At 33.9% G+C, this 26449-nt stretch overlaps 2 protein-coding genes and 1 long non-coding RNA gene across 4 annotated transcripts; 2 read left to right on the forward strand and 1 right to left on the reverse strand.

Moving 5' to 3' along the window:
* Positions 1–6168: 6168 nt before the first annotated feature.
* On the forward strand, positions 6169–7214 carry LOC118487496. Its single transcript, XM_035984387.1, has 3 exons — positions 6169–6456; positions 6590–6655; positions 6753–7214. Exons 1-3 carry the CDS (start codon positions 6169–6171, stop codon positions 7212–7214), a joined length of 816 nt encoding a protein of 271 aa, XP_035840280.1.
* Positions 7215–7327: 113 nt separating this feature from the next.
* On the forward strand, positions 7328–10156 carry LOC110902988. 2 transcript variants are annotated; one of them, XR_004882367.1, is made up of 5 exons: positions 7328–7465; positions 7545–8473; positions 8625–8893; positions 9034–9114; positions 9952–10156. It is a non-coding gene; the product is annotated as an uncharacterized LOC110902988 (long non-coding RNA). The 2 variants fall into 2 exon arrangements; XR_002571575.2 differs by having other exon boundaries at positions 9034–10156.
* Positions 10157–12370: 2214 nt separating this feature from the next.
* LOC110901319 (cyclin-dependent protein kinase inhibitor SMR2-like) lies at positions 12371–12760 on the reverse strand. The gene has a single exon (XM_022148154.1). The coding sequence runs from the start codon at positions 12758–12760 to the stop codon at positions 12371–12373; it is 390 nt and encodes a 129-aa protein (XP_022003846.1).
* Positions 12761–26449: the final 13689 nt, after the last annotated feature.

A 26449-nucleotide genomic window follows, 5' to 3' on the forward strand; every position in this document is an offset into this window, starting at 1 on the left:
ATATATGTATATGTATATATATATATATATATATATATATACATATATAGGGAGCCGCTAAAATGAAAACCACCTCCAGTTGTAAGAACCATAAGAACCAGTCTCCACCAATCAGGTGTTGCCAACAAAAAAGGTGTTTTGGTCTTTTTCCCCAAATGTCTAATCCCTCACTGTCTCTCTTCATTAAATACCACCAGACACTTCTCTCTATAATATTCAAAATCATATCATTCTCTCTCTAAAAATCAAAACATCTCTCTTATCTCTTTGTCACCAAGATCTGCATATTCGTTGGACACATCTCCGGCCTCCCTTCCTCTCCGCCGTCTCCGCCACCCCACAGCTACCCCTCCGCCGCCGCATCCGTCACAAAGATCTGCATATTCGCCGGTGTTTCACCCCCTCAAAAACACGTCTGCAAATATTCGTCGGTGTGAAACCTTTGATGGAATACCCTCTCTCCTCCTTGTTAGTCGTTGTCGGTAAGACACAAATATCTTTGTGAGACACAAATATGGCGGTGGCGTTGCAGCGGCGGCGGTGGCGGTGGCGTTGCAGCGGCGGGGTGGCGTTGCAGCTCCAGCTGAGAAAGAGGACGGCGGTGGTGGGATGCCGGCGGTGGGATGACTTTGAAGGTTGTTTCTCTCTCTAGTAAGATGTGCTCTCTCTCATCTCTCTCTCATTGAGGAGGAAGATGGTGTGAACACCTTCTGTGTGAGATGGGTTTTCTTGTTTTATGTTAAAGATGGTGTGGAACACCTACTGTGATGAGGGTAAGCACATTTTGATGGGTTTTTTTCTTCATTTTTTATGATTCCACATTTAGATGGGGGTTTTCATGATTTCTTTGATTTGATGGGATTTTCTTTTGATTTGTGTTAAAGATGTAGATATACCTTCTGTGATGAGATGGGTGAAGGTGGGTTTTTAATTTTTGGGTGAATCTTGGTTTGAATCTGACCGGTCAACCACCGGCCGGTCAACCTTCTGTGATGAGATGGGTGAAGGTGGGTTTCTTTTGATCATTACTAGTTTAAATTGGAGGTGAATGATGGGTGAAGGTGGGTTTTTAATTTTTGGGTGAATCTTGGTTTGAATCTGGCCGGTTAACCTCCGGCCGGTCACCCACACCCCTGAAGCAACCTGATGGCGGACCCCGGCCGGTCAACCTTTCGTGAGTCCAAAGGTTCAATATGTTTTTGTTGGGTGAATGTTGTTTTACCACTGATTTTTTGATGATGCTGGTTATTTGATCGGTTGGATCTGGGTGGCGATGATGAAAAAAAAACCTAGATTTTAATGACGATGGCGTGGCAAGGTCGGCGGAGGGTAGGTTTTTGAACCTGCAACCCTGCTTTTGCAGCCTCTGATTATCGGAAAATCTGAGCCAAAACATTGTTTTTTTTTAAGATTCCACTCGTTTTTTTTATTTTTGTTTTGTTGGGTATTTCTATTTTTTTGAGGCGTCGATGATGATAACAATATATCTGAGACACCTCCCGAGTTTGCGATTTATGGGTGTGTTCGTTTTTGCGTAAAAAAATTTTTGTAAAAAAAAAATTAAACCGTAAACTTTTTAACGTAAACCATTAAATTTTTTAACCTAAAACGTAAAAACATGAAGCGTAAAACATAAAAAGTTTTACGTAAAATGTAAAACGTAAAAAGTTTAACGTAAAGTTTTAAACGTAAAATGTAAACTTTTTAACGTAAAACGCAAAATGTAAAAAGTTTTACGTAAAACGTTAAAAGGTTTACGCAACACGTAAAAAGTTTTTTGGCGGTCGTAAAACGTAAAACGTAAAAAGTTTTACGTAAAACGTAAAACGTAAAAAGTTTTACGTAAAACGAAAAATTTTTAACGTAAAACGTAAAAACTTTTACGTAAAACGTAAAACATAAAAAGTTTAACGTAAAACTTAAAACGTAAAAAGTTTAAAATTTTTTACGTAAAACGAAAAAAGTGTACAAAATGGGCGCGTTAAAAAAAGTGAAAAAACCGGCGCGGTAAAACGGCGTGTAAATAACGTATAAAAAATTGGCGCGTTAAAAAACGCGGAAAAAACGGCGCATTTAAAAAAACGACGCTTGAAAAAACGGCACGTAAAAAATGGTGCGTTAAAAACTTCGAAAAACGTAAACTTTTTAACGTAAAACGTAAAAAGTTTAACGTAAAACGTAAAAAGTTTAACGTAAAACGTAAAGCGTAAAAAGTTTAACATAAAACGTAAAACATAAAAAACGTGTTAAAAAACGTGTTAAAAACGTTCAAAAAACGGCGCGTAAAAAAATTGTAAAAAACGGCGCGTTAAAAAACGTGGAAAAAACGGCGCGTAAAAAACTTGTAAAAAACGGCGCGTTAAAAAACGTCGAAAAAACGGCGTGTTAAAAAACGTGTAAAAAACGGCGCCTTAAAAAACGGCGCGTTAAAAAAAGTCGATTGAGAAAAACGGCGCCTTAAAAAAACACCGCGTTAAAACGGGACGTAAAAGCGTGAAAAACGGGGCGTAGAAAACGGCGCGTAAAAACATGACGGTAAAACGGCACGTAAAAAAATGGGGCGTAAAAAAAACGTAAAAACGGCGCGTGGAAAATCCGGGCAAAAAACGGTGCGTTAAAAAAACGTAAAACGTTTTACGTAAAACGTAATTGGTAAAAAGTTTTACGTAAAACGTAAAACTTTTAACGTAAAACGTAAAAACTTTTACGTAAATCGTAAAACGTAAAAAGTTTAAAATTTTTAACGTAAAACGTAAAAAGTGTATAAAAAGGGCGCGTTAAAAAAAGTGAAAAAAAACGGGGCGTTAAAAAACTGCGCGTAAAAAACGGCGCGTAAAAAACGGCGCGTAAAAACGGCGTTAAAAAACGGCGCGTAAAAAACGGCGCGTAAAAAACGGCGCGTTAAAAAACTTTGGAAAAACGGCGCGTTAAAAAAACGCCGATTGAGAAAAACGACGCCTTAAAAAAACGGCGCGTAAAAACGGCGCGTAAAAAACGGCGCGTAAAAACGGCGCGTAAAAACGGCGTTAAAAAACGGCGCGTTAAAAACGGCGCGTAAAAACGGCACGTAAAAAACGGCGCGTAAAAACGGCGGGTAAAAAACGGCGCGTAAAAACGGCGTTAAAAAAGGCGCGTTAAAAAATGGCGCGTCAAAAAAACGTAAAAAGTTTAACGTAAAACTTAAATTGTAAAAATTATAAAAATCTTTAAAAAAAATCTGAATTTAAAAATGTTTTTAATAAATAAATTATGTTTAAAAAATATAAGTAATAAAAAGTATTTAATGAATAGGACAAAAAAGGTAATTTAAAATTAATATATATAAAAAGACAAAATAGAGTCATTTTACTTAAATACTCTTTTGGATTATAATATTAAAGACATAATAAGATAAAAAGCTTTTAATATTAATATTAACTACTTTTAATCAAATCCATTCATCTAGTTGATCTAAGGGCCATAAAGTGGTTCTCATGGTTCTTACAACTAGAGATAGTTTTCATTTTAGCGATCCCCTATATATATATATATATATATATATATATATATATATATATATATATATATATATATATATATATAGTAAGGTTAGTGTAAAAAGGACATGTTTCGTAAAAAAATGTAAGAAGTCTATAGGCGTTGTGTTTTAAATTTGAGGTATAGTGTTTTATATTATTTGGATATAGTATAACATAGAAAAGCGTCACACAACAATTTATAATAAAATCATATGTATTCTAGACATTTAATTTATAACATATTGATCATTAAGTTTTAACGAATCATGCAAATACCTAGATAATAAAACATTATCATACCTTAAACATTTTTATAGTTAAAGTACTTAAATAACTTTCATAAAACATTAAGAAAATCTAGTTACTTGTGTAAGTTGTGTTACTTTTCTTTAACCACGAATGTTACTTTAAAATTATACCAAATTAATCTTACTTTACCTTATGTCGGGAATCTAGTTACTCATGTTAATTTCCCAAAATTAAGTAACTTGAAGGAACTAATAGTTGGTTAATATATACACAGATTTTAAATACAACATGTCATATTATAATAATAAAAAAGATGAATAATTGAAGCATAGCTGTAGTAAAGTATTAGACACGTTTGCCACTAAATAAACATGAGGTTCTCACCCAAACAACACCTACTTCCTTCTAATTAACCAACTACAATCTTATCTTATCCCTTTATAAACTACTATATCATTATTGCCAAAATCAAACCTATATTAAATTTAAAACTTATCCAATTTATTTATCTAGTTTTGAATTTTGAGAGGTCAAACCAATTTAATTAGTGACTCAACTCGTAATATTTTTCAAAGTGTTTTATACCTACGTAGCTATTTAAGAAGAAAATAATATCTATCTTTACTAAAGCAAAATAAAGGTTGACTTTTTGACCTTGAGGTGGCATATCTCTTTAGCCAGAGAATTGGGATTTTCAGCGCCATTTTGATTCTTCCTACCTACTCTTCGTCAATTTTGGTAACCTAATCAATTCTCTCAATCAGTAAGGCAAATTGATTTCTCTTTAAATCTCAAAACCTAAACAAATTGATTTCTTTCACCCACGTTTAATTTTACAAACCCTAAATCTCATCTACGGCTTCATCTGTAGCGATTGTACCTGGCCATACCCACTTCAGAAATCCCTATAACTCAATCATTCGAACTCTCATCTAGGTATGTTTTCTTTGATTTTTATGATGTAATCCGATTAGAGCATCGGCCGATTCTCATTTTCATTCGAAATCTTCAATTGCATATTTTCTGATTACTTCAGTTCAGATGGCGTCTTTGTCCGATTCTCATCCAGGCAATTCTCAGAAACCCTAATTCAAAACCAGTCGAAGTCGAATCTGCTCCATGTATGTTTACTCTTAAAATTCTTTGATTCTACAATATTTTTCTGTTTGTTTTTTCATTTTGTCCATGTATGTATGTATGTATGTATGTATGTATGTATGTATGTATGTATGTATAGATATGTGGAACTAATCATTGATATGCATATAGATTTGTGGGAGTTGTGAAATTAATTGTGAGTGTAGGCATTCAACGATTTTAATCGTGTCAGGAGACATGTTTCTTCTCACAAGGCGAATGAATCTTCAATTCATGTTTGAATGTTCATCCAGGTTTGATTTCGTGTTGAATTGACGATTTTTTTTTTCTGAAAAATTGTTAGATGTTTATCTATATTTGTTTTTTGATTTGTTTTTGGGTTATTGAACTTTGTTATTTTGTTTAGATTTTAGGTTTTATTGTTTTGGGTTTTCTGAACTTTGAAGCCCCAATTAGATTCTTAAACTTTAAGTTTGTTGAATACTGTTATTTACGAGATGTAATTGATGGGTATATTGCTCTTGTGGTTAACTAATAAAATTTGTAGATCAATTTGCTGTGAAGTGATAATTGTAAGATGAGAAATTTGGATTGGATAGTCATTTGGCTTTGAATTATTATTATTTTGTGTTTGTTGGTAATTGTTTAGAGATTATAAGAAATTAAAAAATTGAAATGACCTGAATACACAATTTTAATTCTAAAGATTGCTGGTGGAGATACTGCTGCTGAGGGATTCAAAGCTGCAGAATGAATGGTGAGCTGAGAGCCTTAGGACAGAAGCTTGATCTTTCACTCGTGAGTTGTGATGTAGATGTTGTAGCTGCAGGTTTGTTCTAATCTACTTATGTTGACCTATAATTGACCTGTTAGATGTCATTGTTTGACTTTTTTATGCCAAATTTTCTTCATGTGCATTTACTAAAAATGTGGTTTATCACGTTCAGGTAAGAGACCAAACATTGAGTTGGATAAAGAGCATTATAGAACAGATGGTCATTGCAAATGGTGGAAAAAAGGCGGTTATCATCTTAATTTTTTTCATGTATTTATTTTGTATTGAGTTTATATATTGTTTAATATATTATTTATATAATAAAATAATTGCAATTATAGGTAGATGCTCGCTTACACTCACTTACTATCCAATTATAGGTAGACCAAACATCGAGTTGGATAAAGAGCATTATAGAACAGATCGAGACTCCTAACCTCAAAAAGGTTGGTAGTTTATATTTTATTTTAATTATATTATTTTCATGTTTATATCAACAACTAACAACTGATTGTATACATTTTTGTTATGGTTTACTTTCAGGTAGTTGCTAAGTTATCAAATGTATATCCAAAGGACACAGAAGCTCCAGCTGGTGGTGTTGATCACATGACAAAACTATCATATTTGCATGAGCCAGGAGTCCTGCAGAAGTTAAGAATTAGATACGAACTCAATGACATTTTTTATGCCAAATTTTCTTCATGGGCATTTACTAAAAATGTGTTTTATCACGTTCAGGTAAGAGGCCAAACATTGAGTTGGATAAAGAGCATTATAGAACAGATGGTCATTGCAAATGGTGGAAAAAAGGCGGTTATCATCTTAATTTTTTTCATGTATTTATTTTGTATTGAGTTTATATATTGTTTAATATATTATTTATATAATAAAATAATTGCAATTATAGTTAGAAGCTCGCTTACACTCACTTACTATGGAATTATAGGTAGACCAAACATCGAGTTGGATAAAGAGCATTATAGAACAGATCGAGACTCCTGACCTCAAAAAGGTTGGTAGTTTATATTTTATTTTAATTATATTATTTTCATGTTTATATCAACAACTAACAACTGATTGTATACATTTTTGTTATGGTTTACTTTCAGGTAGTTGCTAAGTTATCAAATGTATATCCAAAGGACACAGAAGCTCCAGCTGGTGGTGTTGATCACATGACAAAACTATCATATTTGCATGAGCCAGGAGTCCTGCAGAAGTTAAGAATTAGATACGAACTCAATGACATTTTTTATGCCAAATTTTCTTCATGGGCATTTACTAAAAATGTGTTTTATCACGTTCATTTAAGAGACCAAACATTGAGTTGGATAAAGAGCATTATAGAACAGATGGTCATTGCAAATGGTGGAAAAAAGGCGGTTATCATCTTAATTTTTTTCATTTATTTATTTTGTATTGAGTTTATATATTGTTTAATATATTATTTATGTAATAAAATAATTGCAATTATAGGTAGAAGCTCGCTTACACTCACTTACTATCCAATTATAGGTAGACCAAACATCGAGCTGGATAAAGAGCATTATAGAACAGATCGAGACTCCTAAACTCAAAAAGGTTGGTAGTTTATATTTTATTTTAATTATATTATTTTCATGTTTATATCAACAACTAACAACTGATTGTATACATTTTTGTTATGGTTTACTTTCAGGTAGTTGCTAAGTTATCAAATGTATATCGAAAGGACACAGAAGCTCCAGCTGGTGGTGTTGATCACATGACAAAACTATCATATTTGCATGAGCCAGGAGTCCTGCAGAACTTAAGAATTAGATACGAACTCAATGAAATTTACGTAGGCTACCTACCTACCTTCTTATATTGAAACATATAATTATTTTGTTTAATCCTCACATGTTTCAAAACCATTGCAGACTTACACCGGAAACATTCTAATTGCAATAAACCCGTTCCAAAAGGTACCTCATTTGTACGATGGTCATATGAAGGAAGAATATAAGGGTGCATTGTTTGGAGAACTAAGTCCGCATGTATTTGCAGTAGCTAATGCGTTTTACAGGTCTCTGTCATTTATTGAGTGGCCTAACAATTATTTTGCATTTTTTCAAAATATAATTATGTCTTTAATGAAACTAGGGCTATGATTTAGGAGGGTAAAAGTAATTCCATTCTGGTCAGTGGTGAAAGTGGAACAGGTAAAATGGAGACAACCAAAATGCTTATGCAGTATTTAGCATATTTGGGTGGTCGGAAAGCTACTGAAGGACGCACAGTTGAACCACAAGCTCTAGAAATATGATACATGACGTATAGTTCTATATTAAAACTACTTAATTATTCTGTAATTTGGAGCTTGCCATAAATATACTCACATAAATATATACCTGACAGAGAACTAACCCAACTGAATGCATGCACCATTCACTAAGGTTAATCAGTTTTTACATGCTCACTTACTCCTTCGTATTCAATAATCTTCCATTTTTTTTTTCTATTTTATTTGCTTATTTTATAGGATCCACCCGTTATGACGGAAGATATGCATGAAGAAAGACTCTATGCATTTGAAGTCTTGGGGTATTAAGTATATTGAGTATTGGTGGTTTTCTAAACTATTCACTTTTATTAGAATTTTTTTTACCTGTTAATGGTTACTAGGTTTTCTCAAAATTAGGTCCAACTGTAAGATTTTCATTTTCTTTTACAGCTCAGGAAATTGATGCTTTAGATGTTAAGAAGAAACTCATGATTTGTTTTTGCTTCATGTCTCAATGTTACAACAAAACGGAGTCCGATTTCTTGCTTCTTCACCAACTAAAGGATGAACCCTCAACACAATTTGGTTAGTTGTTTTTTTTCCAAGATTAGAACAATACTGTTATGTAAGATTTTTTTATAATGATTACGATTTGAGATTGTTATTAAAACACTATTACTTAAAATTGGAAATTTATTGATTCACTAAACTTTCTTTTTTGAAAATTTTGTTGCAGAATATGTCATGTTCTTCATAATAGGAGGACGACTGTAACCTCTTCTTCATATCGATGATTAGTTTTGTTCTGAACAATCACGTCCAGAGCTTCCATTAGTTTTGTTATGAAAATCGAGTTCAGTTTGCATTTTGTTTGATAATTTGCTAATCTTATTTTGGAATTTGTTAACAGAGATCAGGTGGGTTATTTTATTTTGCTGCGGCAGAGAAGAAAGATTTGAACGATTTGGCGTCTGATGTTTGGTCTTTGACTGGTATTTATGACAGGTTTGCCACTAATTTGTGCCTAATTTGTTGTTTTCTTGATTCAGTGGTGTTATGTTCATGAAGAATCTTGGGTTTTTATGGTATATTATTAGGTTTTCTTCTTGCACAACAGTTAGTTACATGATTTATAACAATTGCAGGTGCTATTCTTATGAAGGATCTTCTTCATTTTCTAGATACACATGCTGCACATCTACAACTTCATGCATTATATCATCCAGGTTGGATTATTTTTCTCTAATTTATTACACCGAAATTACTTTTTCGGTCAACCATATGTATTGTTATACTCTTTTGCTGAAAGAAGGAACCGAACCCATTAATGTTGATTAGTATTTAAAACAAACAACATGGTTATTTTTTAAAAATTTATTGTTACATAGGTGTAGAGTGATTGTCACTGATTATTTGATATGTTGATTCGCACACTTTTCCCTTTAACTACCAAAGTGAAAGGGTCGCTATTGGCATGAATTTTGATCAAATTTGCTGGTTTCACTTTTAGTCTTTTGGAAAACATGTATTAACATGCAACATTTCGTAACATGGTACTAACGAGTTTTGATTTTTTGAGATGGTTGGATATCCAAAAAATCAACTCTGTAAGTTATGTTTATTATTCTTATATTTATAGGTAAGCCGTTTTCTGATTGACTTAGATAATAGTAGGAACACGGTGCAAGATAAAAGGAGCCACACACTTGATTGCTATATTGAAAAGCATAAAACTGGTACAGCCTTTTGTCAGTGACTACGAATCACTTACCGATATAGGGAACTTAAGAGTTTATTTTTTCGTATCCAAAATCACATAGTATGTTTACTTATTGAAATGAAAAACAAGATTAACAATTGTGATGATTTCAAGTATGATTATGATAATAATCTATATAAACATTTGGTGATACTTGGTCTAGAATGGAATTGCCATATTAGGATAAGTTATCTAACCTCAAACATAGGGTTAAATTGGTCTCTAGATAGTAGATATGTTTGGCCTTTTTTGTTAGTTGAAACCATATGATGATTTATTGGCCCTTAATTAACTTAACTATTAGTTTTAAAGGGGTAGAGTACAGGAAGTTACTGGTGCTACAAATGAATTGCAACGACGTTCAAGGAATATTTTACCACCTGCAGCAGATGATTACTCTAATAACAACACATCTTCATGGGGAAAACCGTTAGTAAAACTACTACAAATGTAAGATACTTCATGTTGACTTTTTTCACACTTTGCTTATATGTTACTTGAATTTCTTTAAGGGCTTCTATTGATCTTTTGGTGTATATTTGTTTGTTTGTAGTAATTCTATTCATTTTTGTACATGAAATTATGTCATGTTTAATAAAGCTGATTCTATCAATATAACTCCATTTACTCAAGTCATGAACCGGTCGTGCTCATGCGATTAGTATTAGATAATTAGTTGAACGCGCTAAGTCATTTTAAAGTAAATAATGATCACTTTGTTTTAATGAGTTTGAATTTGTATACTAAAGTAGTTATTTTTCTTATTAGCCACCCGTGTATTACACGGGAACTTAGACTAGTACAATCATATAACATAAACTATTTGCCGTTTATCTACTTTCACTCACGTAGCATACGTTATTTTCATTAAATACATGTTTATCATACATTAACAGTATTATCTACGTCATATGCGAATCTACTTTTATTACGTAATAGCCTCACTTGTGTACTACAACTTTTTGTTGCTAAAATACATTACGAACCAACCCCAAACAAAGATTGATGGTGTGATAGTAAAAACCTACAATAGATTTGGATCATCGTTGTTTATTAAAAGCTACTGACACATAAGGGTGATGGGGGCGTCTTCGGGGACTTCAAGCGGGGAGGCATTTTGCCGATTAGGGGGGTACCGCCATTAAGGCGGGGGAGTGAATCGGGGAAGCAAATGGGGGTGGAGGCACCGAAGAGAGGGGGAGGAGAGAGGGAGCTGCCATCCAATCAATGATTTTCTTTTCTTTTTTTAAAAAAAAAAAAAAAAAAAAAAAAACCAATTCACCTAAGAGGGGAGTGGCGCCATCAAATTGGGGTGTTAGGGGAGTTTAAGAGGGGAGTTGACGTGGCACACGGGGATTGGTTTGGCGTAAGAGAGGGGACTCACCTATTAGGTGAGCACCCCCTTCACCCTAACAACCTCTCTCTCATATATGTGTTTGAATAAGTTACAAGCCCGTCTAAACCGTGTCTTAAACAACAAACCTAAGTATACATTTTTATGCTCATGCCATTATAGCATAGTGGTATTTTAGGATGAGATCAGGCTTAGAAACTATGAGATCCTGGGTTCGATTCCCACAAAGGAGTTTTTCCCAGATTTATTAGGTTTCTTACTGAACTGATGTATAGACATTATAGACTAATGGATATGGATTTGAACGGGTGGTTTTGCTCGTGACACGATGATACTTAAGTGGTCCGTTAGTGATCTAATTTGCCATTAAAAAAATATACATTTTTATCGTTTTCTTATATCTTAATTTTGAAATAATTTATTAATAAATTATTTGAAATGAAAATAAAAAAAATATATCCTATCGGGTAAACGTAACTATTATTCTCATCATCTATGCTTCAATAAAATAAGGAAAACCAAACCGGAAAGCTAAAAAGTACCTTAAAATTATTCCACTTATTTTCAGCAGCAGATATTTTTTAAAAATTAAAAAGCTATTTATACAAACTCTATGAAGAATAATCCAAAACTAATGTTCAAAAAAATATATCCAAATTAAAAAAAAAAAAAAAGATAAACGACGTCGTAAACATGTGGAAGCAAATCCAAAACAAACACAATTCAGATCTAAATTGTCTGAATTACGTTTCAGATTTCAATATAACCAGCAAATCAATTAAAACAGAGGATTCTAAGAACAAAAATTACCTACAAATTCATATATATATATATATATATATAACAAGGATTTTAATCCTGAATTCTTCTTCCACTTGAATTCGAACAAAATCTCATAATAATCTCCAGTAAGCAGATCATATAAAACAGAAAAGCTTAAGAACAAATAATTACGTACAGGTTCATATATATATATATATATATATATATATATATATATATATATATATATATATATATATAACAACTGAGTTCAATCGTTGAATTCGAAAAGAAAATTTGTAATAATATTCGGTAAGCAGATCAGAGAAAACAGAAAAGCCTAATAACAAAAATTAGCTACAAATTCATATACATAACAGATTATATAATAAAACATATAAAGCAGAAAAGTTTAAGAACAAAAATTACCTACAAATTCATATATATAAAAGAGTTTGATCGTGAAATCTTCATCCACTTGAATTCGAACAAAATCTCGTGATAATCTTCATATTACGTACAGATTCATATATAAAACAACGAGTTCGATCGTAAATCAATCTTCCGCTTGAATTCAAACAAATTGTTGTGATAATCTTCAATAACTTTACAGATTATGACACCTTCTCTTATTCGTAACAGAATTCCGATCGATTATTTCAATGCTAGAGTTGAAGAACGATTGGATCTCATCAGGCGCAACGATCTCAAACAATTCAAATTCGGATATCTTTCGCTTACACGACGGAACATACATCCTCTGTTTCTTAGGCGCCGGAGGACACGTCATGATTTCAGGTATCTTATGCTCTGATGACGTCGGCGTTTGACATTCTTCGAGTACAGTTTCTAGACCTAATTTCTCAGATTCAACGGTGCATGATGATGATGAGTCGTTCTCTGTTGTTGATGATGATGATTCTGGAAGCTTGATTTTGATCGGATTGAGTCGGATTGAAGGTAGATTGTTGTTCGGTAATTGTAGATCTGTTGACATAATTTGGTGTGAATTTGATGAAAATTTAGGAGATTTGAAGAACAAGGAAGATGAAGATGAAGAGAGATGTGGAGAATAAATAGAGATGAGTTTGCTTTATATGTTGGTTTCTAGAGAGAGAGGAATTGCTTTTTCCAGAGGTGGAATTGTAAAAGGCAGATATGTGACTTGTATGATCTATACGTGTAGACGTTTGGGGGGCAAAAGCGGAATGGTACTAACTGCTAATTGTAACGTTATTTTACTAAAATTTAATTAAAATAACGTTAAAAACGGCGGATGTTTAATCATGCATTATGTGGTGACGTTGATAGCTGAAAGACACGGGAGTGTATGCACCAATCGGTCTTTGTTCCGATTGTTTGAGTGTTGTGTGCCTTAGGTCCAAGGCATGATACAAAACTATAATCGAGTTGGGGGTCTCATTGGAAGTAGACTCTGTGTTCCTACGGAATAAAGGTAAGACTGTCCTACCTAAGTTTTGCTACTGATGGATTTAGTGAATATGATGAAGAAGATGTGAGTTGTACTTTGTGTAGTGAAATTTTTATGTGTAAATAAGGAGTTTGATGGATTGAGAAGAATGTAATAAATGGGGTAGGATTGGTGTGACATAATCACATTTTCGTTCGTTTGTTTGTTTATGTAATAAAGGGGGTAGGATTGTTGTGACATAATCACATTTCCTTTTGTTTGTTTTATTACTTTATAAACCATCTCATTAAATTAGGGATGAACTTCTCTTTTTAAAGAAAAAAAGAAGGTTTTTATTGTTAAAAGTAAGAAAATTTGTAACTTTTTAATGTATTTTTTTTGTAATAAAAATTTTAACGGTATCAAAATATATAAAACCTAATATTAGATGTATTGTGTGTTAAAAGGACGTCGATGTTTAAAGTTTGTGCTTTACAATCAAAAAGTTAGAAGTTCAAGCGTGTTAAGTGTAACTAGTCTGTTATGTGTAGGTATTGATTTATATATCTAAAAAAAGTATTTCTTTTTAAAGAATGTATTGTCTACATATCAAACTAATTTTTTTATGTAATTAAATTGGAAAAAGCTAAGTTGTTTGTTATAAACATTACTAAAGTATATAGAACTTGACACAAAAAATATTATTGCGGAGTCTCAGGTACATACAACATGGGTATTTGGATTGTTAGATTATTTTATTAGTTGGTTTAATGTTTTATATACAATTACAATCAAGTTAAATTGATTATATATATAATTTACAGTTAATCATGACAAAAGTAGATAAATCGATATGGTCTCATTAAATTGTATCGGTTATATAGAATTTTGCATTTAGTTTTGATTATTATTTGACTTAATAAGCATCTCTATTAATGTTACGTTATAATTTATTGCTCATTTTTCATAATGTGTAGTAAATAAATTATTTTCTACTAATTTTGTCTACATAATTAGGTTACCATATAACGGGGCTTGGGGCGTTCCCTGATTTGTCATTAGGGAACGGCAACACCACCGCCGGTCACTTGAGTAGGGGCTCTTGGATAGTTTCAGCGGGTGAAGGTTACCGATGAAGTGAGTGTGTGTGATGAGGGAGGGAGGGAGGGAGAGAGAGAGGGGATAGTAAAAGTAGTGGGTTCTTAGTTTAGAGTAGTGTTGCTCATTATTAAAGTCTTTTAGGGTAATGTTTGATTAGTTTAGGGTGGTGTTCCCACCTTTTAAAGTCTTTTAGGGTAGTATTTGATGACAATACGAAATTGGTAATCACATATTGTTTTCGTCTTTTAATCACAAATACTTTTCCTATTGTTTTAAACCATAATTAGTGACTAATTGGTGATTATAATAGGTAGCCCTTGCTCATAAGACAACCTTATGTCTATTGACTTTGTTATTCCATTTTTATGACTACTTTATTATTGTTATTAATAATAATAATAATAATAATAATAATAATAATAATAATAATATTGTTATTATTATTATTATTATTATTAATATTATTTCATCATTTTTACAATAATAATAAACATAGAATATCTCAAGAAAGGAGTACAAAAACGGAATCTGTGATGAAACAATGTATTAGTGTCTTATCAAATTGTATAAATCAAATTGTGATATATAATATTGTGAAGTACACTTAACAAATTGTATAAATCAAACTTGGATTTTCAAGTAAACAATATACGTATACATCCTTGGACATTCACAAACTGTGAAGTACACGTTTTTATTTGGTGATACTTAATATTTTATTTTATTATTTGTGTCATATTTGTAAATAACAACTCGGCTATGGTTCAACCAAGGAAGCTTTGGTCAGTTTAGACGAATTAATCATCTCTAACGGCAAAGGACATACGGTTAATGCACAATTAGACCATGGATCGAACATGTCATGTTTGGACAAATAAAAAACTCAAAAAATTATTTTGAAAGATAATAATAAATTCCAAGTACATTGATTGATTAGTTGCTATACAATTCTCTTTCTTTGAAAAGCAGCCAGCTGAAGCATTCCTCTGAACCATGTATGAAATCTCTAGTCGTTTAGTTAAAGAAATTAAAGAGAACTTAATCGGGTCAAAGGCCACATGGAGACCTATCAAGTATAAAGTTGAGTACAACCACATTTTATTGCCATTGCCAAGTGTATTAAAAATATATATAAAACTTAATATCAAGTGTTTTGTGTGTCATAACAATATCCCGGTGGTTAAGTAGTATGCTATATGTCTAAATTATTAATTTATTTATTTTAAAATATCTAAAATTGTGTTGAAAAGATGTATTGTGCGTAGCAAACAAAAATCATTATTGTTCTTCTAATTTATGTTATTAAAAAAAGCTAAGGGTGAACGGGGCGCCCTCGGGGAGGGGGGCGGTGAGTGTGAACCCCGCTCGGGAACACCACCACCATCCCTTCAGTGACCCAAATCGGGGTGTGGGGAGCGAGTTGTGTTCACCGATTGAGATTTGTAATTTTTGACCGTTTTTATATTAAAACGGCTATATAGCCGTTATATATTAAAAAAAATCTCCTAAACCCTATAAATACTAACCCACTTCAATCTTTTTATTTTTCAAACCCAAAACAACTCCCACTACATTACTCTCCTAAACCCTTCAACTCGTATAATTTTTTACCCAGTCTTTAAAAAAAATGGATTCCGAGTTCCCATTTTTTCTCTCCTGCCCGACTTTCCCGACGATGAAGATTCATCGTCAAGCGATAGTAGTTTAATTTTCTTCCAAAATCTCATCCAACAAGCGGAGCTACTAGACACGGCATCGTCTAGTAAAAAAAAAGTTGTCCGTCGAGATCGTGTGGGAGGCCACGAAACACTCATGGCCGATTATTTTGTCGATAATCCAAAATTTAATGCCGATATTTTTCATCAGAGGTTTCGTATGTCCAAGTCTTTGTTCCTAAAAATTGTTAGTGACGTGGAAGCGAATAACGAGTGGTTTCAAGAGGGCTTGGACGGGAGAATGAAGAAAAGTTTCATGCCGTTACAAAAGGTTACTTCTGCGATTAAATAACTTGCAACCGGTAACCCACCAGACGAAAACGACGAGTATTTAAATATGGCTGAAAGGACCTCTCATGAGTGCCTTGATTATTTCTGCGAGACGGTCTGTAGAATGTATGCTGGTGAATTCTTACGTAGACCAACGAGCCACGACGTTGCGCTATTGTATCAGGCTCATGAGGAGAGACATCACCCACCTGATATGTTGGGTAGTCTGGATTGTACACACTTCGTCTGGAGAATGTGCCCCACCGAATTGCCTGGATAATATATGAGAGGCGATCATCAATACCCGACAGTTATGTTAGAGGCGGTGGCGTCTCAAGATTTGTGGGTTTGGCATGCTTTTTGTGGCCCAGCGGGTTCACAAAATGACATCAACGTGCTCCAACAATCTCCGTTATTTCTTACTCAACGAAACAGAACGGCGCCAAATTGTCCATTTCAGGTGAACGACCACTTATACAAACGCGGGTATTATCTTACTGATGGGATCTACCGTAGCTGGTCCGTGTTTATGAAGTCTTTTCCATATCCTCACATCCCGAATAAAAAAAGTTCAAGAGGCAACACGAGGCCGCAAGAAAAGATGTGGAACGAGTGTTTGATGTGTTAAAGGCGAAGTGGGGAATACTAAATCGTCCAATGCGTTCCAAAACGGTGAAAAAGATAAGGTCCATCGTGTATACGTGCATTATTTTACATAACATGATTATAAAAGACGACGGAAGGGCGATAGCACCGGTACACATTCGAGATCCTCCAGTCGAACCCGTCTTCGATGATACTGCTTTTAGCGAGCTCATTGACGAAGAAACGCATTGGAGACTAAAACACGATCTCGTTGAGCATCTCGGACGTTTAGATCTACCTCACCTTGAAGCGAATTCCGACGACGAGTAGTTTGTTTTTTTATTTTTCTAGTTAGAATGTAATTTTTATTTTTAATTTAATGAAATGTCTTTTCTTAAATTTTATTTAATTTTTATTAATATTTGTTTAATTTATAATACATGCATAATTACAACAAATAAAAAAAACAAAAAAAAAACAAGCCCCCCGAGAGAGGAGTGCCGCCATCAAATTGAGGGTGTGGATGGAGTTAAGTGAAGAGTTGACGTGACGCGTACTAATTGGCTGTAGGTAAGAAAGGTCACTCCCCACTTAGAGGAGTGCCCTTACACCCTTAGTAGTTTGCTATAAACAATTAAACATTACTAAAATATATAGAACTTGACACAAAACGTATTAGTGCGAGGTCTCAAGTACATGCAATATGGATTTTTCTTTAACTTATTTTTTAATATTTTATGCACAATTACAATCATTTTAAATTGATTATACTTTACAGTTAAACGAAAAAATAAAATAAATGAATATGGTCTCATTAAATGTTATCGGTTTTATAAAATTTTACATTTTATTTTGATTGTTCAATGGCTTAATTAGCATCTCTATTAATGTTACATTATTTATTGCTTATTTTAATAATTTGTAGTAAATGAATTATTTTATACTAAGTTCGTCCCCATAATTAAGTTACCATATAATTTAAGTAGCTTTCATGGTAATCACATATTATCCCTTGCTAGAGGTTCTCAAAGAAACTTGAAGTGATTAGTAGCAAGGTTGTTTTCGTGTTTAATTACAAATACTTTTCATATTGTTCCAAAACCATAATTAGTGACTAATTATGTCTTTTGTGTTTGTTATTCGATTTGTATGTTTAGCTCATACATGATTATATATCATAATATGTACACTTATTATTATTATTATTATTATTATTATTATTATTTCATCATTATAAGAATAATAGTATATAATACGATGCAAATATTAAGTATAAATAATCACATGTTCATATCTTGAATTCTAAGTTCTCAACATATAGCTAACTTAAGATCAAGAAAAAGTACATATACCAAACTCTATGAATCAAATCAACAATATACATACACATCCTTGGACATTCACAAAAAGTACATTTCTTATTCTGATAATCATTAATATTTAGTATTTAGTATCGGTATCATATATATCTAAATCATTATTTAGAATATCCAAACAGGCAAAAGGAATCAATTGTAGGAATTAGGTTCACCTTTTGTAAAATATAATTACAAAATATGTTAAAATACTCAATTCTATATTTACGTTATATTTTATATCTGTTTATCCTTCCTTATATTTTCCTTTTTTGTTTCATGTTCTGCTGGGTTTTGTGCTCGCTGGGCTCTTTTCTGCTGTTGGGCTCATGCCTGCTGATGGGCTGCTTCCGGTTCAACTGGGCTGCCTCTTTACACGTTAACCCTATTAGTTGCCCCCTTTATATTCAGTCTCCTTGGGATCGTAGAAGCAGACAAGAAAACTTCTCTCTCTCTCTCTCAGCTCCCTTTTAGGCACTTCTCTAGAACATTATGCAGTAACCCTTGTGTTCGAGAGCCTTTGTTTTGGTCGATGTGTATACAGATTATCTGTTGATAATCTGCCCCTGTTTAAGTGTGATTAAGCCTTGGTGATTTGTATCTTTCTCATTTTTTCCTTTGTCTCTGCACTTCCATTGTACTGCAATAGTTTTGAATAAAAGAACCTTTTGATTCCGTGTTGTTTACATGGTATCAGAGCTTAGATAAGCTCTTGGGTTGAAATCGGTAGTTTTCGATCACTGTTCCGCTACATTTTCGTACCAGATCTGTTCAAATCTGGTTATTTCTTGTGGTTTTTCTGTAGATCTGGGTAATAGCCTTGATACTGAGTTCATATCTTGAAGAAGTTTGCTGCCTGGGGTTTTGCGCCGCTTAAGATTCAGAAACCCTAAATATAGGGTTTGTGAGCAGTCGTGGTTGGGGATATTCTGGATCGTCGTTGTGACTTGTGACCGCCTGGTTGTGCATCTGAAAGGGCTCTCGTTGGTCTCTGTTACAGAGCAAACCAACAAAGTTTTGTACCTGGTCTTCTTTGCTTGAAATCAGACTTGTAACCCTAAGTGAAGGTTACAAGTGTGATTAACAGGAGTTAAACGCAACCACTGTGAGATTGTTCTATCTATGACTTTTACTTTTATGTTTCCTGTATCACTGAGTCAGTGTGTCTAGGCATCCTCTGTTTACCGGACTAGTCGGACCGGCACTTGATCGAGTCTTATTTGCTTATTTGTTGCATTTGTCTGGTTTGTGTGTCAAAGCTCCCTGAATACTGTCTGCGGAGGCACCTTTGAGTGATGAACCTCTGATCGGACCTCTGTTCAGGCTTCGCTGTTCTCTGTGTTTTTTTTTTATTTTTTACTCTAGCTTTATCTGTGCTGTTTAGTTATTGTTCTTTACCTGAGTAATCAGCATGTCTGGTGATGATAATACTGTTATAACCTCCCCTAGTGCTACCTTGGTTAGCAAAATTGATGCTGGTGATCCGCTGTTTCTTCACCCTAGTGACTCTGCTAATTTATCTATAGTCAGTGTAAAATTCAAAGGGTCAGAAAACTATAGGATATGGTCCAATGCCATGTACCTTGCTTTACAAGTAAAAAACAAGATAGGGTTCGTTGATGGCTCTTGTCTTAGGTCTAAAACCGATGAGGTTTTGGGTAGGCAATGGGATAGGTGCAACTCTATTGTGCTTACTTGGATCCTTAACTCCGTATCTGAGGAATTATATCTTGGTCTTGTTTATTCTAAAATTGCTTCAGATGTGTGGAAAGACTTAAAGGATACTTATGATAAGATAGATGGGTCTGTTGTGTTTAACATGTATCAAAAGATTAACTCCTTCAGTCAAAATGGCATGCCTGTTTCTGAATATTATCATAAGTTGAATTGTATGTGGAAGCAATTAGACCAATTACTTGCCTTGCCTGCCTGTTCTTGTGATGCATCCAAACAATTTAATGACTTTAATCACCTTATTAAGCTTATGCAATTCTTAATGGGTCTTGATAGTTCCTACCAGTCTGTGAGAACAAATTTATTAACCAAAGAAACTCTTCCTTCTGTGAAGGATGCTTTTTCAGTCATCTCTAGATAAGAATCTCACATTCACTCTAAGAACATTTTTGATAAAACTCCTAATAACCCTGTTGGCTTTTCTGTTAAAACTGGTCAAACTATTGATTCAAGGAAAAGAAATAACCGAACTCCTAATCCTAATCTCAAATGTTCTCATTGTAATAAGACTGGACACACTATTGAGAAATGTTTTGAACTTGTTGGTTACCCTTCTTGGATAAAAACAAAACCTGGTGGGAATAAGGGTAACAAGGTTAGTAATAATTTTACTGCTGATACAATTGATACAACCCTTGCTATGAGTTCTTTGTCCAATGATCAGATAGCTCAGTTGCTTAGTCTCTTGAATGATAAACCTAAGGGTAAACCTCGGAATAGTGGATTTGCTGGTATGTGTGCTAATCCTGTTTGTCTAAATAGTTTTGTGAATCTGTCTTCTAAACCTATTTGTGATTTCAAACCTGTTTTCTGTTTTTCAAATTTTATCAATAATGGAAAAAAGGTAGGATGGATAGTTGATTCCGGTGCTAATCAACACATGGTAATGATGGATGAATGTCTAATTAATCAAAAGGATGTAACTGAGTTCAGTATCAAAGTTAAACATCCCAATGGCACTAGTGCCTTGGTAACTAAAATTGGTGATAATAAATTAAGTGATAAGGTCATTCTATATGATGTGTTTGTCGTGCCTGATTATTGTGTGAATTTAATTTATGTTCATAAACTTGCTAGAGATTGTAAGCTTACTGTCTCTTTTGATGAACAAACTTGCTATATTCAGGATTCTCAAACAAAGAAAGTCCAGGTGACTGGTAGTCAGTTTGATGGTCTATACTTCTGTGGTAGTTCTTCTGTTTCAAATAAGGTTGGTAACTCTAGTTGTGATATTAATCTTTGGCACGCTAGGTTAGGTCACCCTGATGAACCTGTTTTGCATGTTCTTAAAAATAATCTATACATTAAAACTGGTGCCAAACTGAATCCTTGTGAAACATGTCATAGAGCTAAACAGCATCGGGAACCTTTCCCTTTAAGTGATCATAAATCTGAAGCTCTAGGAGATCTTATTCATCTTGATGTGTGGAGTCCATATAGAGTCCAAAGTAGGGATGGGTTTCGATATTTTCTCACTGTGGTTGATGACTACTCTAGAGCTGTGTGGAGTGACAATGGTACTGAATTTACAAACAAACAAATGAGTAATTTTTGTTATGAAAATGGGGTTTTACATCAGACTTCATGTGTTTATACACCACAGCAAAATGGGGTAGTTGAGAGAAAGCATAGACATTTGTTGAATGTAGCTAGGACTTTACTCTTTCAAGGTGGTTTTCCCATAAATTCTGGTCTGAGTGTATTCTAACTGCATCTTATCTAATTAACAGGACACCTTCATCTGTTTTGAGTGGAAAGTCTCCATATGAACTTGTGTTTGGTTTTTCTCCTGTTCTAGGTCAACTTAGGGTTATAGGGTGTCTTTGTTTCAGCACTGTGTTAAACAACTCTGATAAGTTTACCACACATGCAGAAAAATGCGTTTTAGTTGGATATTCAAATGAAAAAAGGGGTACAAACTTTGGAGTTTAGATCAAAAAATGATTTTCTTCTCTAGGGATGTTAGGTTCTATGAAACTGTGTTCCCTTTTAAGGAAAAGAAAACTTTTTCAGATCCTAATACTCCTACTGAAGTTAACACCCTTAACTTTTTTGACTTATCTGATTTAAACTTCACTTAAAGACCCCAAGTTGACCCAACTCCCGATGATGAGAATACACATACAAATACTTCAACAGGTCATGGGTCTGAGCAGTTTGAAAACGATGTAGAAATTGCTTTAGGCATGGCTGAAAATCAGCAACCAAGCAATATGGAATCGAATTCGGACATGGCTGAGCATGATACTGAACAAGAAGACAATAATAATTCTGAGGGAGATATTGGTGAACAAACTAACACGGTTTTAAGGAGATCCTCCCGAAACAGTAATTTTCCCTCTAAATTTGATGACTTTATAGTAGATGGGAAAGTCAAGTATGGTCTTGAAAAGGTCTTAAATTATGCTAATTTACCTCCTGAAAGTTTCTGCTTTGCTTCTGTGTTAAATAAAAGTTGTGAACCTAAAAATTACTTTGAAGCTAAAAATGATGCTAATTGGGTTGATGCTATGAATTCAGAACTTGAAGCTTTACTTAGAAATAAAACCTGGGAGATTGTAGACCTACCACCTTATAGGAAAGCTATTGGGTGCAAGTGGGTTTATAAGATTAAGTATAAATCAAACGGTGAAATAGAGAGATATAAGGCTAGGCTGGTTGCGAATGGGTTTAGTCAAAAGGAAGGCATTGACTTCTTTGATACATTTCCCCTGTTATTAAAATGGTTACAGTTAGGTGTGTGTTATCTATGGCTGTTCACTTTAACTGGGAAATATATCAGCTTGATATTAACAATGCGTTTCTATATGGTGACCTTAATGAAGAAATTTATATGTGCTTACCTGATGGTTATAATCCTTCTTCTGAATCTAAAGTATGTAAATTAAAAAAATCCTTGTATTGATTAAAACAAGCTCTTAGGATGTGGAATGAGAAACTTGTGTCTGTTCTTGTCGATCTTGGTTTCAAACAGAGTAAGTGTGATCACTCCATGTTTGTCATGACAAAAGACACTGTTTTTATTGTCCTTCTTGTCTATGTGGATGATATTATTATATCTGGTAATTGTTCAAAACAAGTTAATGACATCAAACAGTTACTCAAATCAAAGTTTTTTATAAAAGATTTGGGAAAATTGCAGTATTTTCTGGGCATTGAAGTTATAAGAGACTCAACTAGCTTATGCTTAACCCAAAGGAAATACTGCTTAGATTTGCTTGCTGAATTCGGTATGACTGGTTGTAAACCAGTCGGTTGTCCTATCAAGGCAAATCACGTTTTATCTCATCTTTGTGAGAAGGATAATGAACCCTTAACCAATATAACAGTTTATCAAAAACTTGTGGGAAAATTGATCTATCTCTAACACACTAGACCAGACATAGCATACTCTGTGCATTATCTTAGCCAATTTATGCATTCTCCTTTGCAAGCTCATTCCAAAATCGCTTTACGACTTTTAAGGTATTTAAAAGGTGCTCCTGGAAAAGTAATCCTGTTTAAAAAAGGAGATTCTTTAAATATAAAAGCCTTTTCTGACTCAGACTGGGCTAAATGCCTAAGTTCTCGTAAATCTATTACTGGTTTTTGTGTGTTCTTAGGGAATAATCTTGTTTCATGGAAAAGTAAAAAGCAGTCCACCGTCTCAAGGTCTTTTGCTGAAGCAGAATACCGATCCATGTGTGCTGCTACATGCGAGATTATTTGGATCTCAAACATATTAAAGGAATTACAGATTGATTCTAAGCTTCCTGTCCAGCTGTATTGTGATAATACTGCTGCCATTTCCATTGCCGCCAATCCTGTCTTTCATGAGCGTACCAAACACTTTGAGATTGACCTTTTCTTCTTACGAGAAAAAATTGCTAAAGGAATTATTCGAACAGTTGGTGTTAAATCAGAAGACGAAGCTGCTGATATTCTTACCAAGGGTCTATCTCCTGGCCCTCATGAAAAGGTTTGTCAACTTCTCAACATATCTGATTACTTTAAATATTGAATTGAGGGGGGGGGGGGTGTTAAAATACTCAATTCTATTCCGTTATATTTTATATCTGTTTATCCTTCCTTATATTTTCCTTTTTTGTTTCATGTTCTGCTGGGTTTTGTGCTCGCTGGGCTCTTTTCTGCTGTTGGGCTCATGCCTGCTGATGGGCTACTTCCGGTTCAAGTGGGCTGCCTCTTTACGCGTTAACCCTATTAGTTGCCCCCTTTATATTCAGTCTCATTGGGATCGTAGAAGCAGACAAGAAAACGTCTCTCTCTCAGCTCCCTTTTAGGCACTTCTCTAGAACATTCTGCAGTAACCCTTGTGTTCGAGAGCCTTTGTTTTGGTCGCTGTGTATACAGATTATCTGTTGATAATCTGCCCCTGTTTGAGAGTGATTAAGCCTTGGTGATTTGTATCTTTCTCATTTTTTCCTTTGTCTCTGCACTTCCATTGTACTGCAATAGTTTTGAATAAAAGAACCTTTTGATTCCGTGTTGTTTACAAAATATATAATAACGAGACTCTCGTTATTCGTAGGAAATATCATAGTACAATACCGGTTGCAATAACTAAATAAAAAGAATATAAAATATAATTATATATACCAATCTTGATTCAAGCCGCATCTTTGGTGGGTCCTTCACGCGCACTTGATAGCATCATAGACTCGAGTATTCATCATCTTGAGTCTTAAAAAATATTCCTTGACTGCAACAAAGAGCACACTAAAACATTGACGATTTTGGTTGAGGCACGTGTTCAACACGCTTCCCTTAAAACAGATTTCGCGCCTCTACTAAAGACAACGCGTCTGTCTCCCAGGGTACAACAGCCGAAGCAGTTTGTACTGTCGAAGATGGCACACGGGCCCAATGTTACATCCGGTAATTGTAGTGTTTGAACTCATGTGGTGGAAAACAAGTAGAGAGTACTCATCTCTCTAGTTGGTCTTCAAGTGTTCATCCTCCTTCTAGTATTCTTCATGTATCAAGCAATACCATATTCTTGTAGTAACAAAAGAAGCACATAGCCTACTATTTGTACAAGACTTAAGAATTAGTGAAAGGTTTCACTTAATTAGTCACTTAATTAGAGACTTAAAAACTCTAATAAAACTAATTAAATGTCATCAAGAAGCTTTACTCAAGAGTTTCTCTTTTATTTACCAAATGAAGATTCTAATTAATATTTATAATTTCATTAAATTATAAATATATTAAATATCCATTCACCAAATTTCCAACATCAATTAGTCAAGAAAAAGTAGACATACGGTATATGATCAATAACAACTCGACCATGGTTCAACCGAGGAAACTTTGGTCAGTTTATTCATGATCATATCTAACGCCGTAGGACATACACTCAACGTACGATTGGACCACGTATTGAACATGCCATGTTTGGACAAATAAGAACCTCAAAAATTAATTTTACAAGATAACTAATTCCAAGTACATTGATGATTAATTGAATAGTTGCTATACAATTCTCTTTTTTGAAAAGCAACCAGAATTAACAACCAAGCATTCATCTGAATCATGTATAGTATAAAATCACTAGTCGTTTAGTTAAAGAAATTAAAGAGGAACTTAATCGGGTCAAATGCCAGCAACTAATGGAAGGGCCAGCCAGCCATTGTTACTTGCACATGGAGATCTATCAATGTTGAGTACAACCACATTTTAATGCCTTTAAAGGTTATTATTCACTTTGCACAATACATGGTTATTTGATTTTCTGTGTAATTTTTCTAATTACGTATTTTCATTAATTTGAAATAAGTGTTATTGTATTAATCACATGTTTAAACCTAATCTTATTATAGCATTTATTAAGTTCTCAATAGTGAATAGTTCATTGTTTATTCTCGGCGTTTTTTTTTTTTTTTTAAATTCAAAAAAATGCCTTAAAACGCTCAATAACCATTACACATGGCGTTTTTTTAAAAAAAATTCAAAAAAACCCCCTTGGCATGGTTTGAAGCACGCCTTGCCCCCTTCTCCTTGTCCAATCATTTTTCATCTCCCTTTTTGTTATCCAATAAGATTTTTAGGTGTTTTTTCTTTTTTTTTATTTAATGCCCCAATAATGCCCAATAATGGCCCATCCCCACTACACCCATTTTAGAAAACGCCCAATAATGCCCATTTGCTGACTGGACCGTCACATAACGTAAAATACCCTAGAGTGGGGGCATTATCTTCTCCTTCCACTACACATGGTTTTATAATTTTCTAAACTTAATTACCTCAATGCAAGTAGGATGATGTGTGAATTTCTAAAATAACACGGGAACATGATAAAGATTTTATAGGTTTATGTTTAGTCAGTGTATATGAGTCCTGATTGATCGTATAGTTTTAAAAGTTTTTAAAGATGTTTTATTTTATGGAGTTATTGGATTTTATCATCCATAACCATTGGCTATTGGCCGCTGCCAGCTCAACTATCACTTTGACACCCATCAGCCCTAACTTAACACTTAGTGTGTTATGTCACTATGTCGTTAACTGATCACTAA

Source organism: Helianthus annuus, chromosome 15 (genome assembly GCF_002127325.2).
Source record: "Helianthus annuus cultivar XRQ/B chromosome 15, HanXRQr2.0-SUNRISE, whole genome shotgun sequence".
In the NCBI taxonomy this organism is placed as follows: domain Eukaryota; kingdom Viridiplantae; phylum Streptophyta; class Magnoliopsida; order Asterales; family Asteraceae; genus Helianthus; species Helianthus annuus.

Bases quoted from the DNA above. Each gene is read 5' to 3' on its own strand.
- LOC110901319 (XM_022148154.1), bottom strand. From the start codon at position 12,760: ATGTCAACAGATCTACAATTACCGAACAACAATCTACCTTCAATCCGA.
- LOC118487496 (XM_035984387.1), top strand. From the start codon at position 6,169: ATGGTTTACTTTCAGGTAGTTGCTAAGTTATCAAATGTATATCCAAAG. The intron at 6,457-6,589 runs GTTATCATCTTA...ATGGAATTATAG, and splicing joins CAAATGGTGGAAAAAAGGCG to GTAGACCAAACATCGAGTTG. The intron at 6,656-6,752 runs GTTGGTAGTTTA...GTTTACTTTCAG, and splicing joins AGACTCCTGACCTCAAAAAG to GTAGTTGCTAAGTTATCAAA.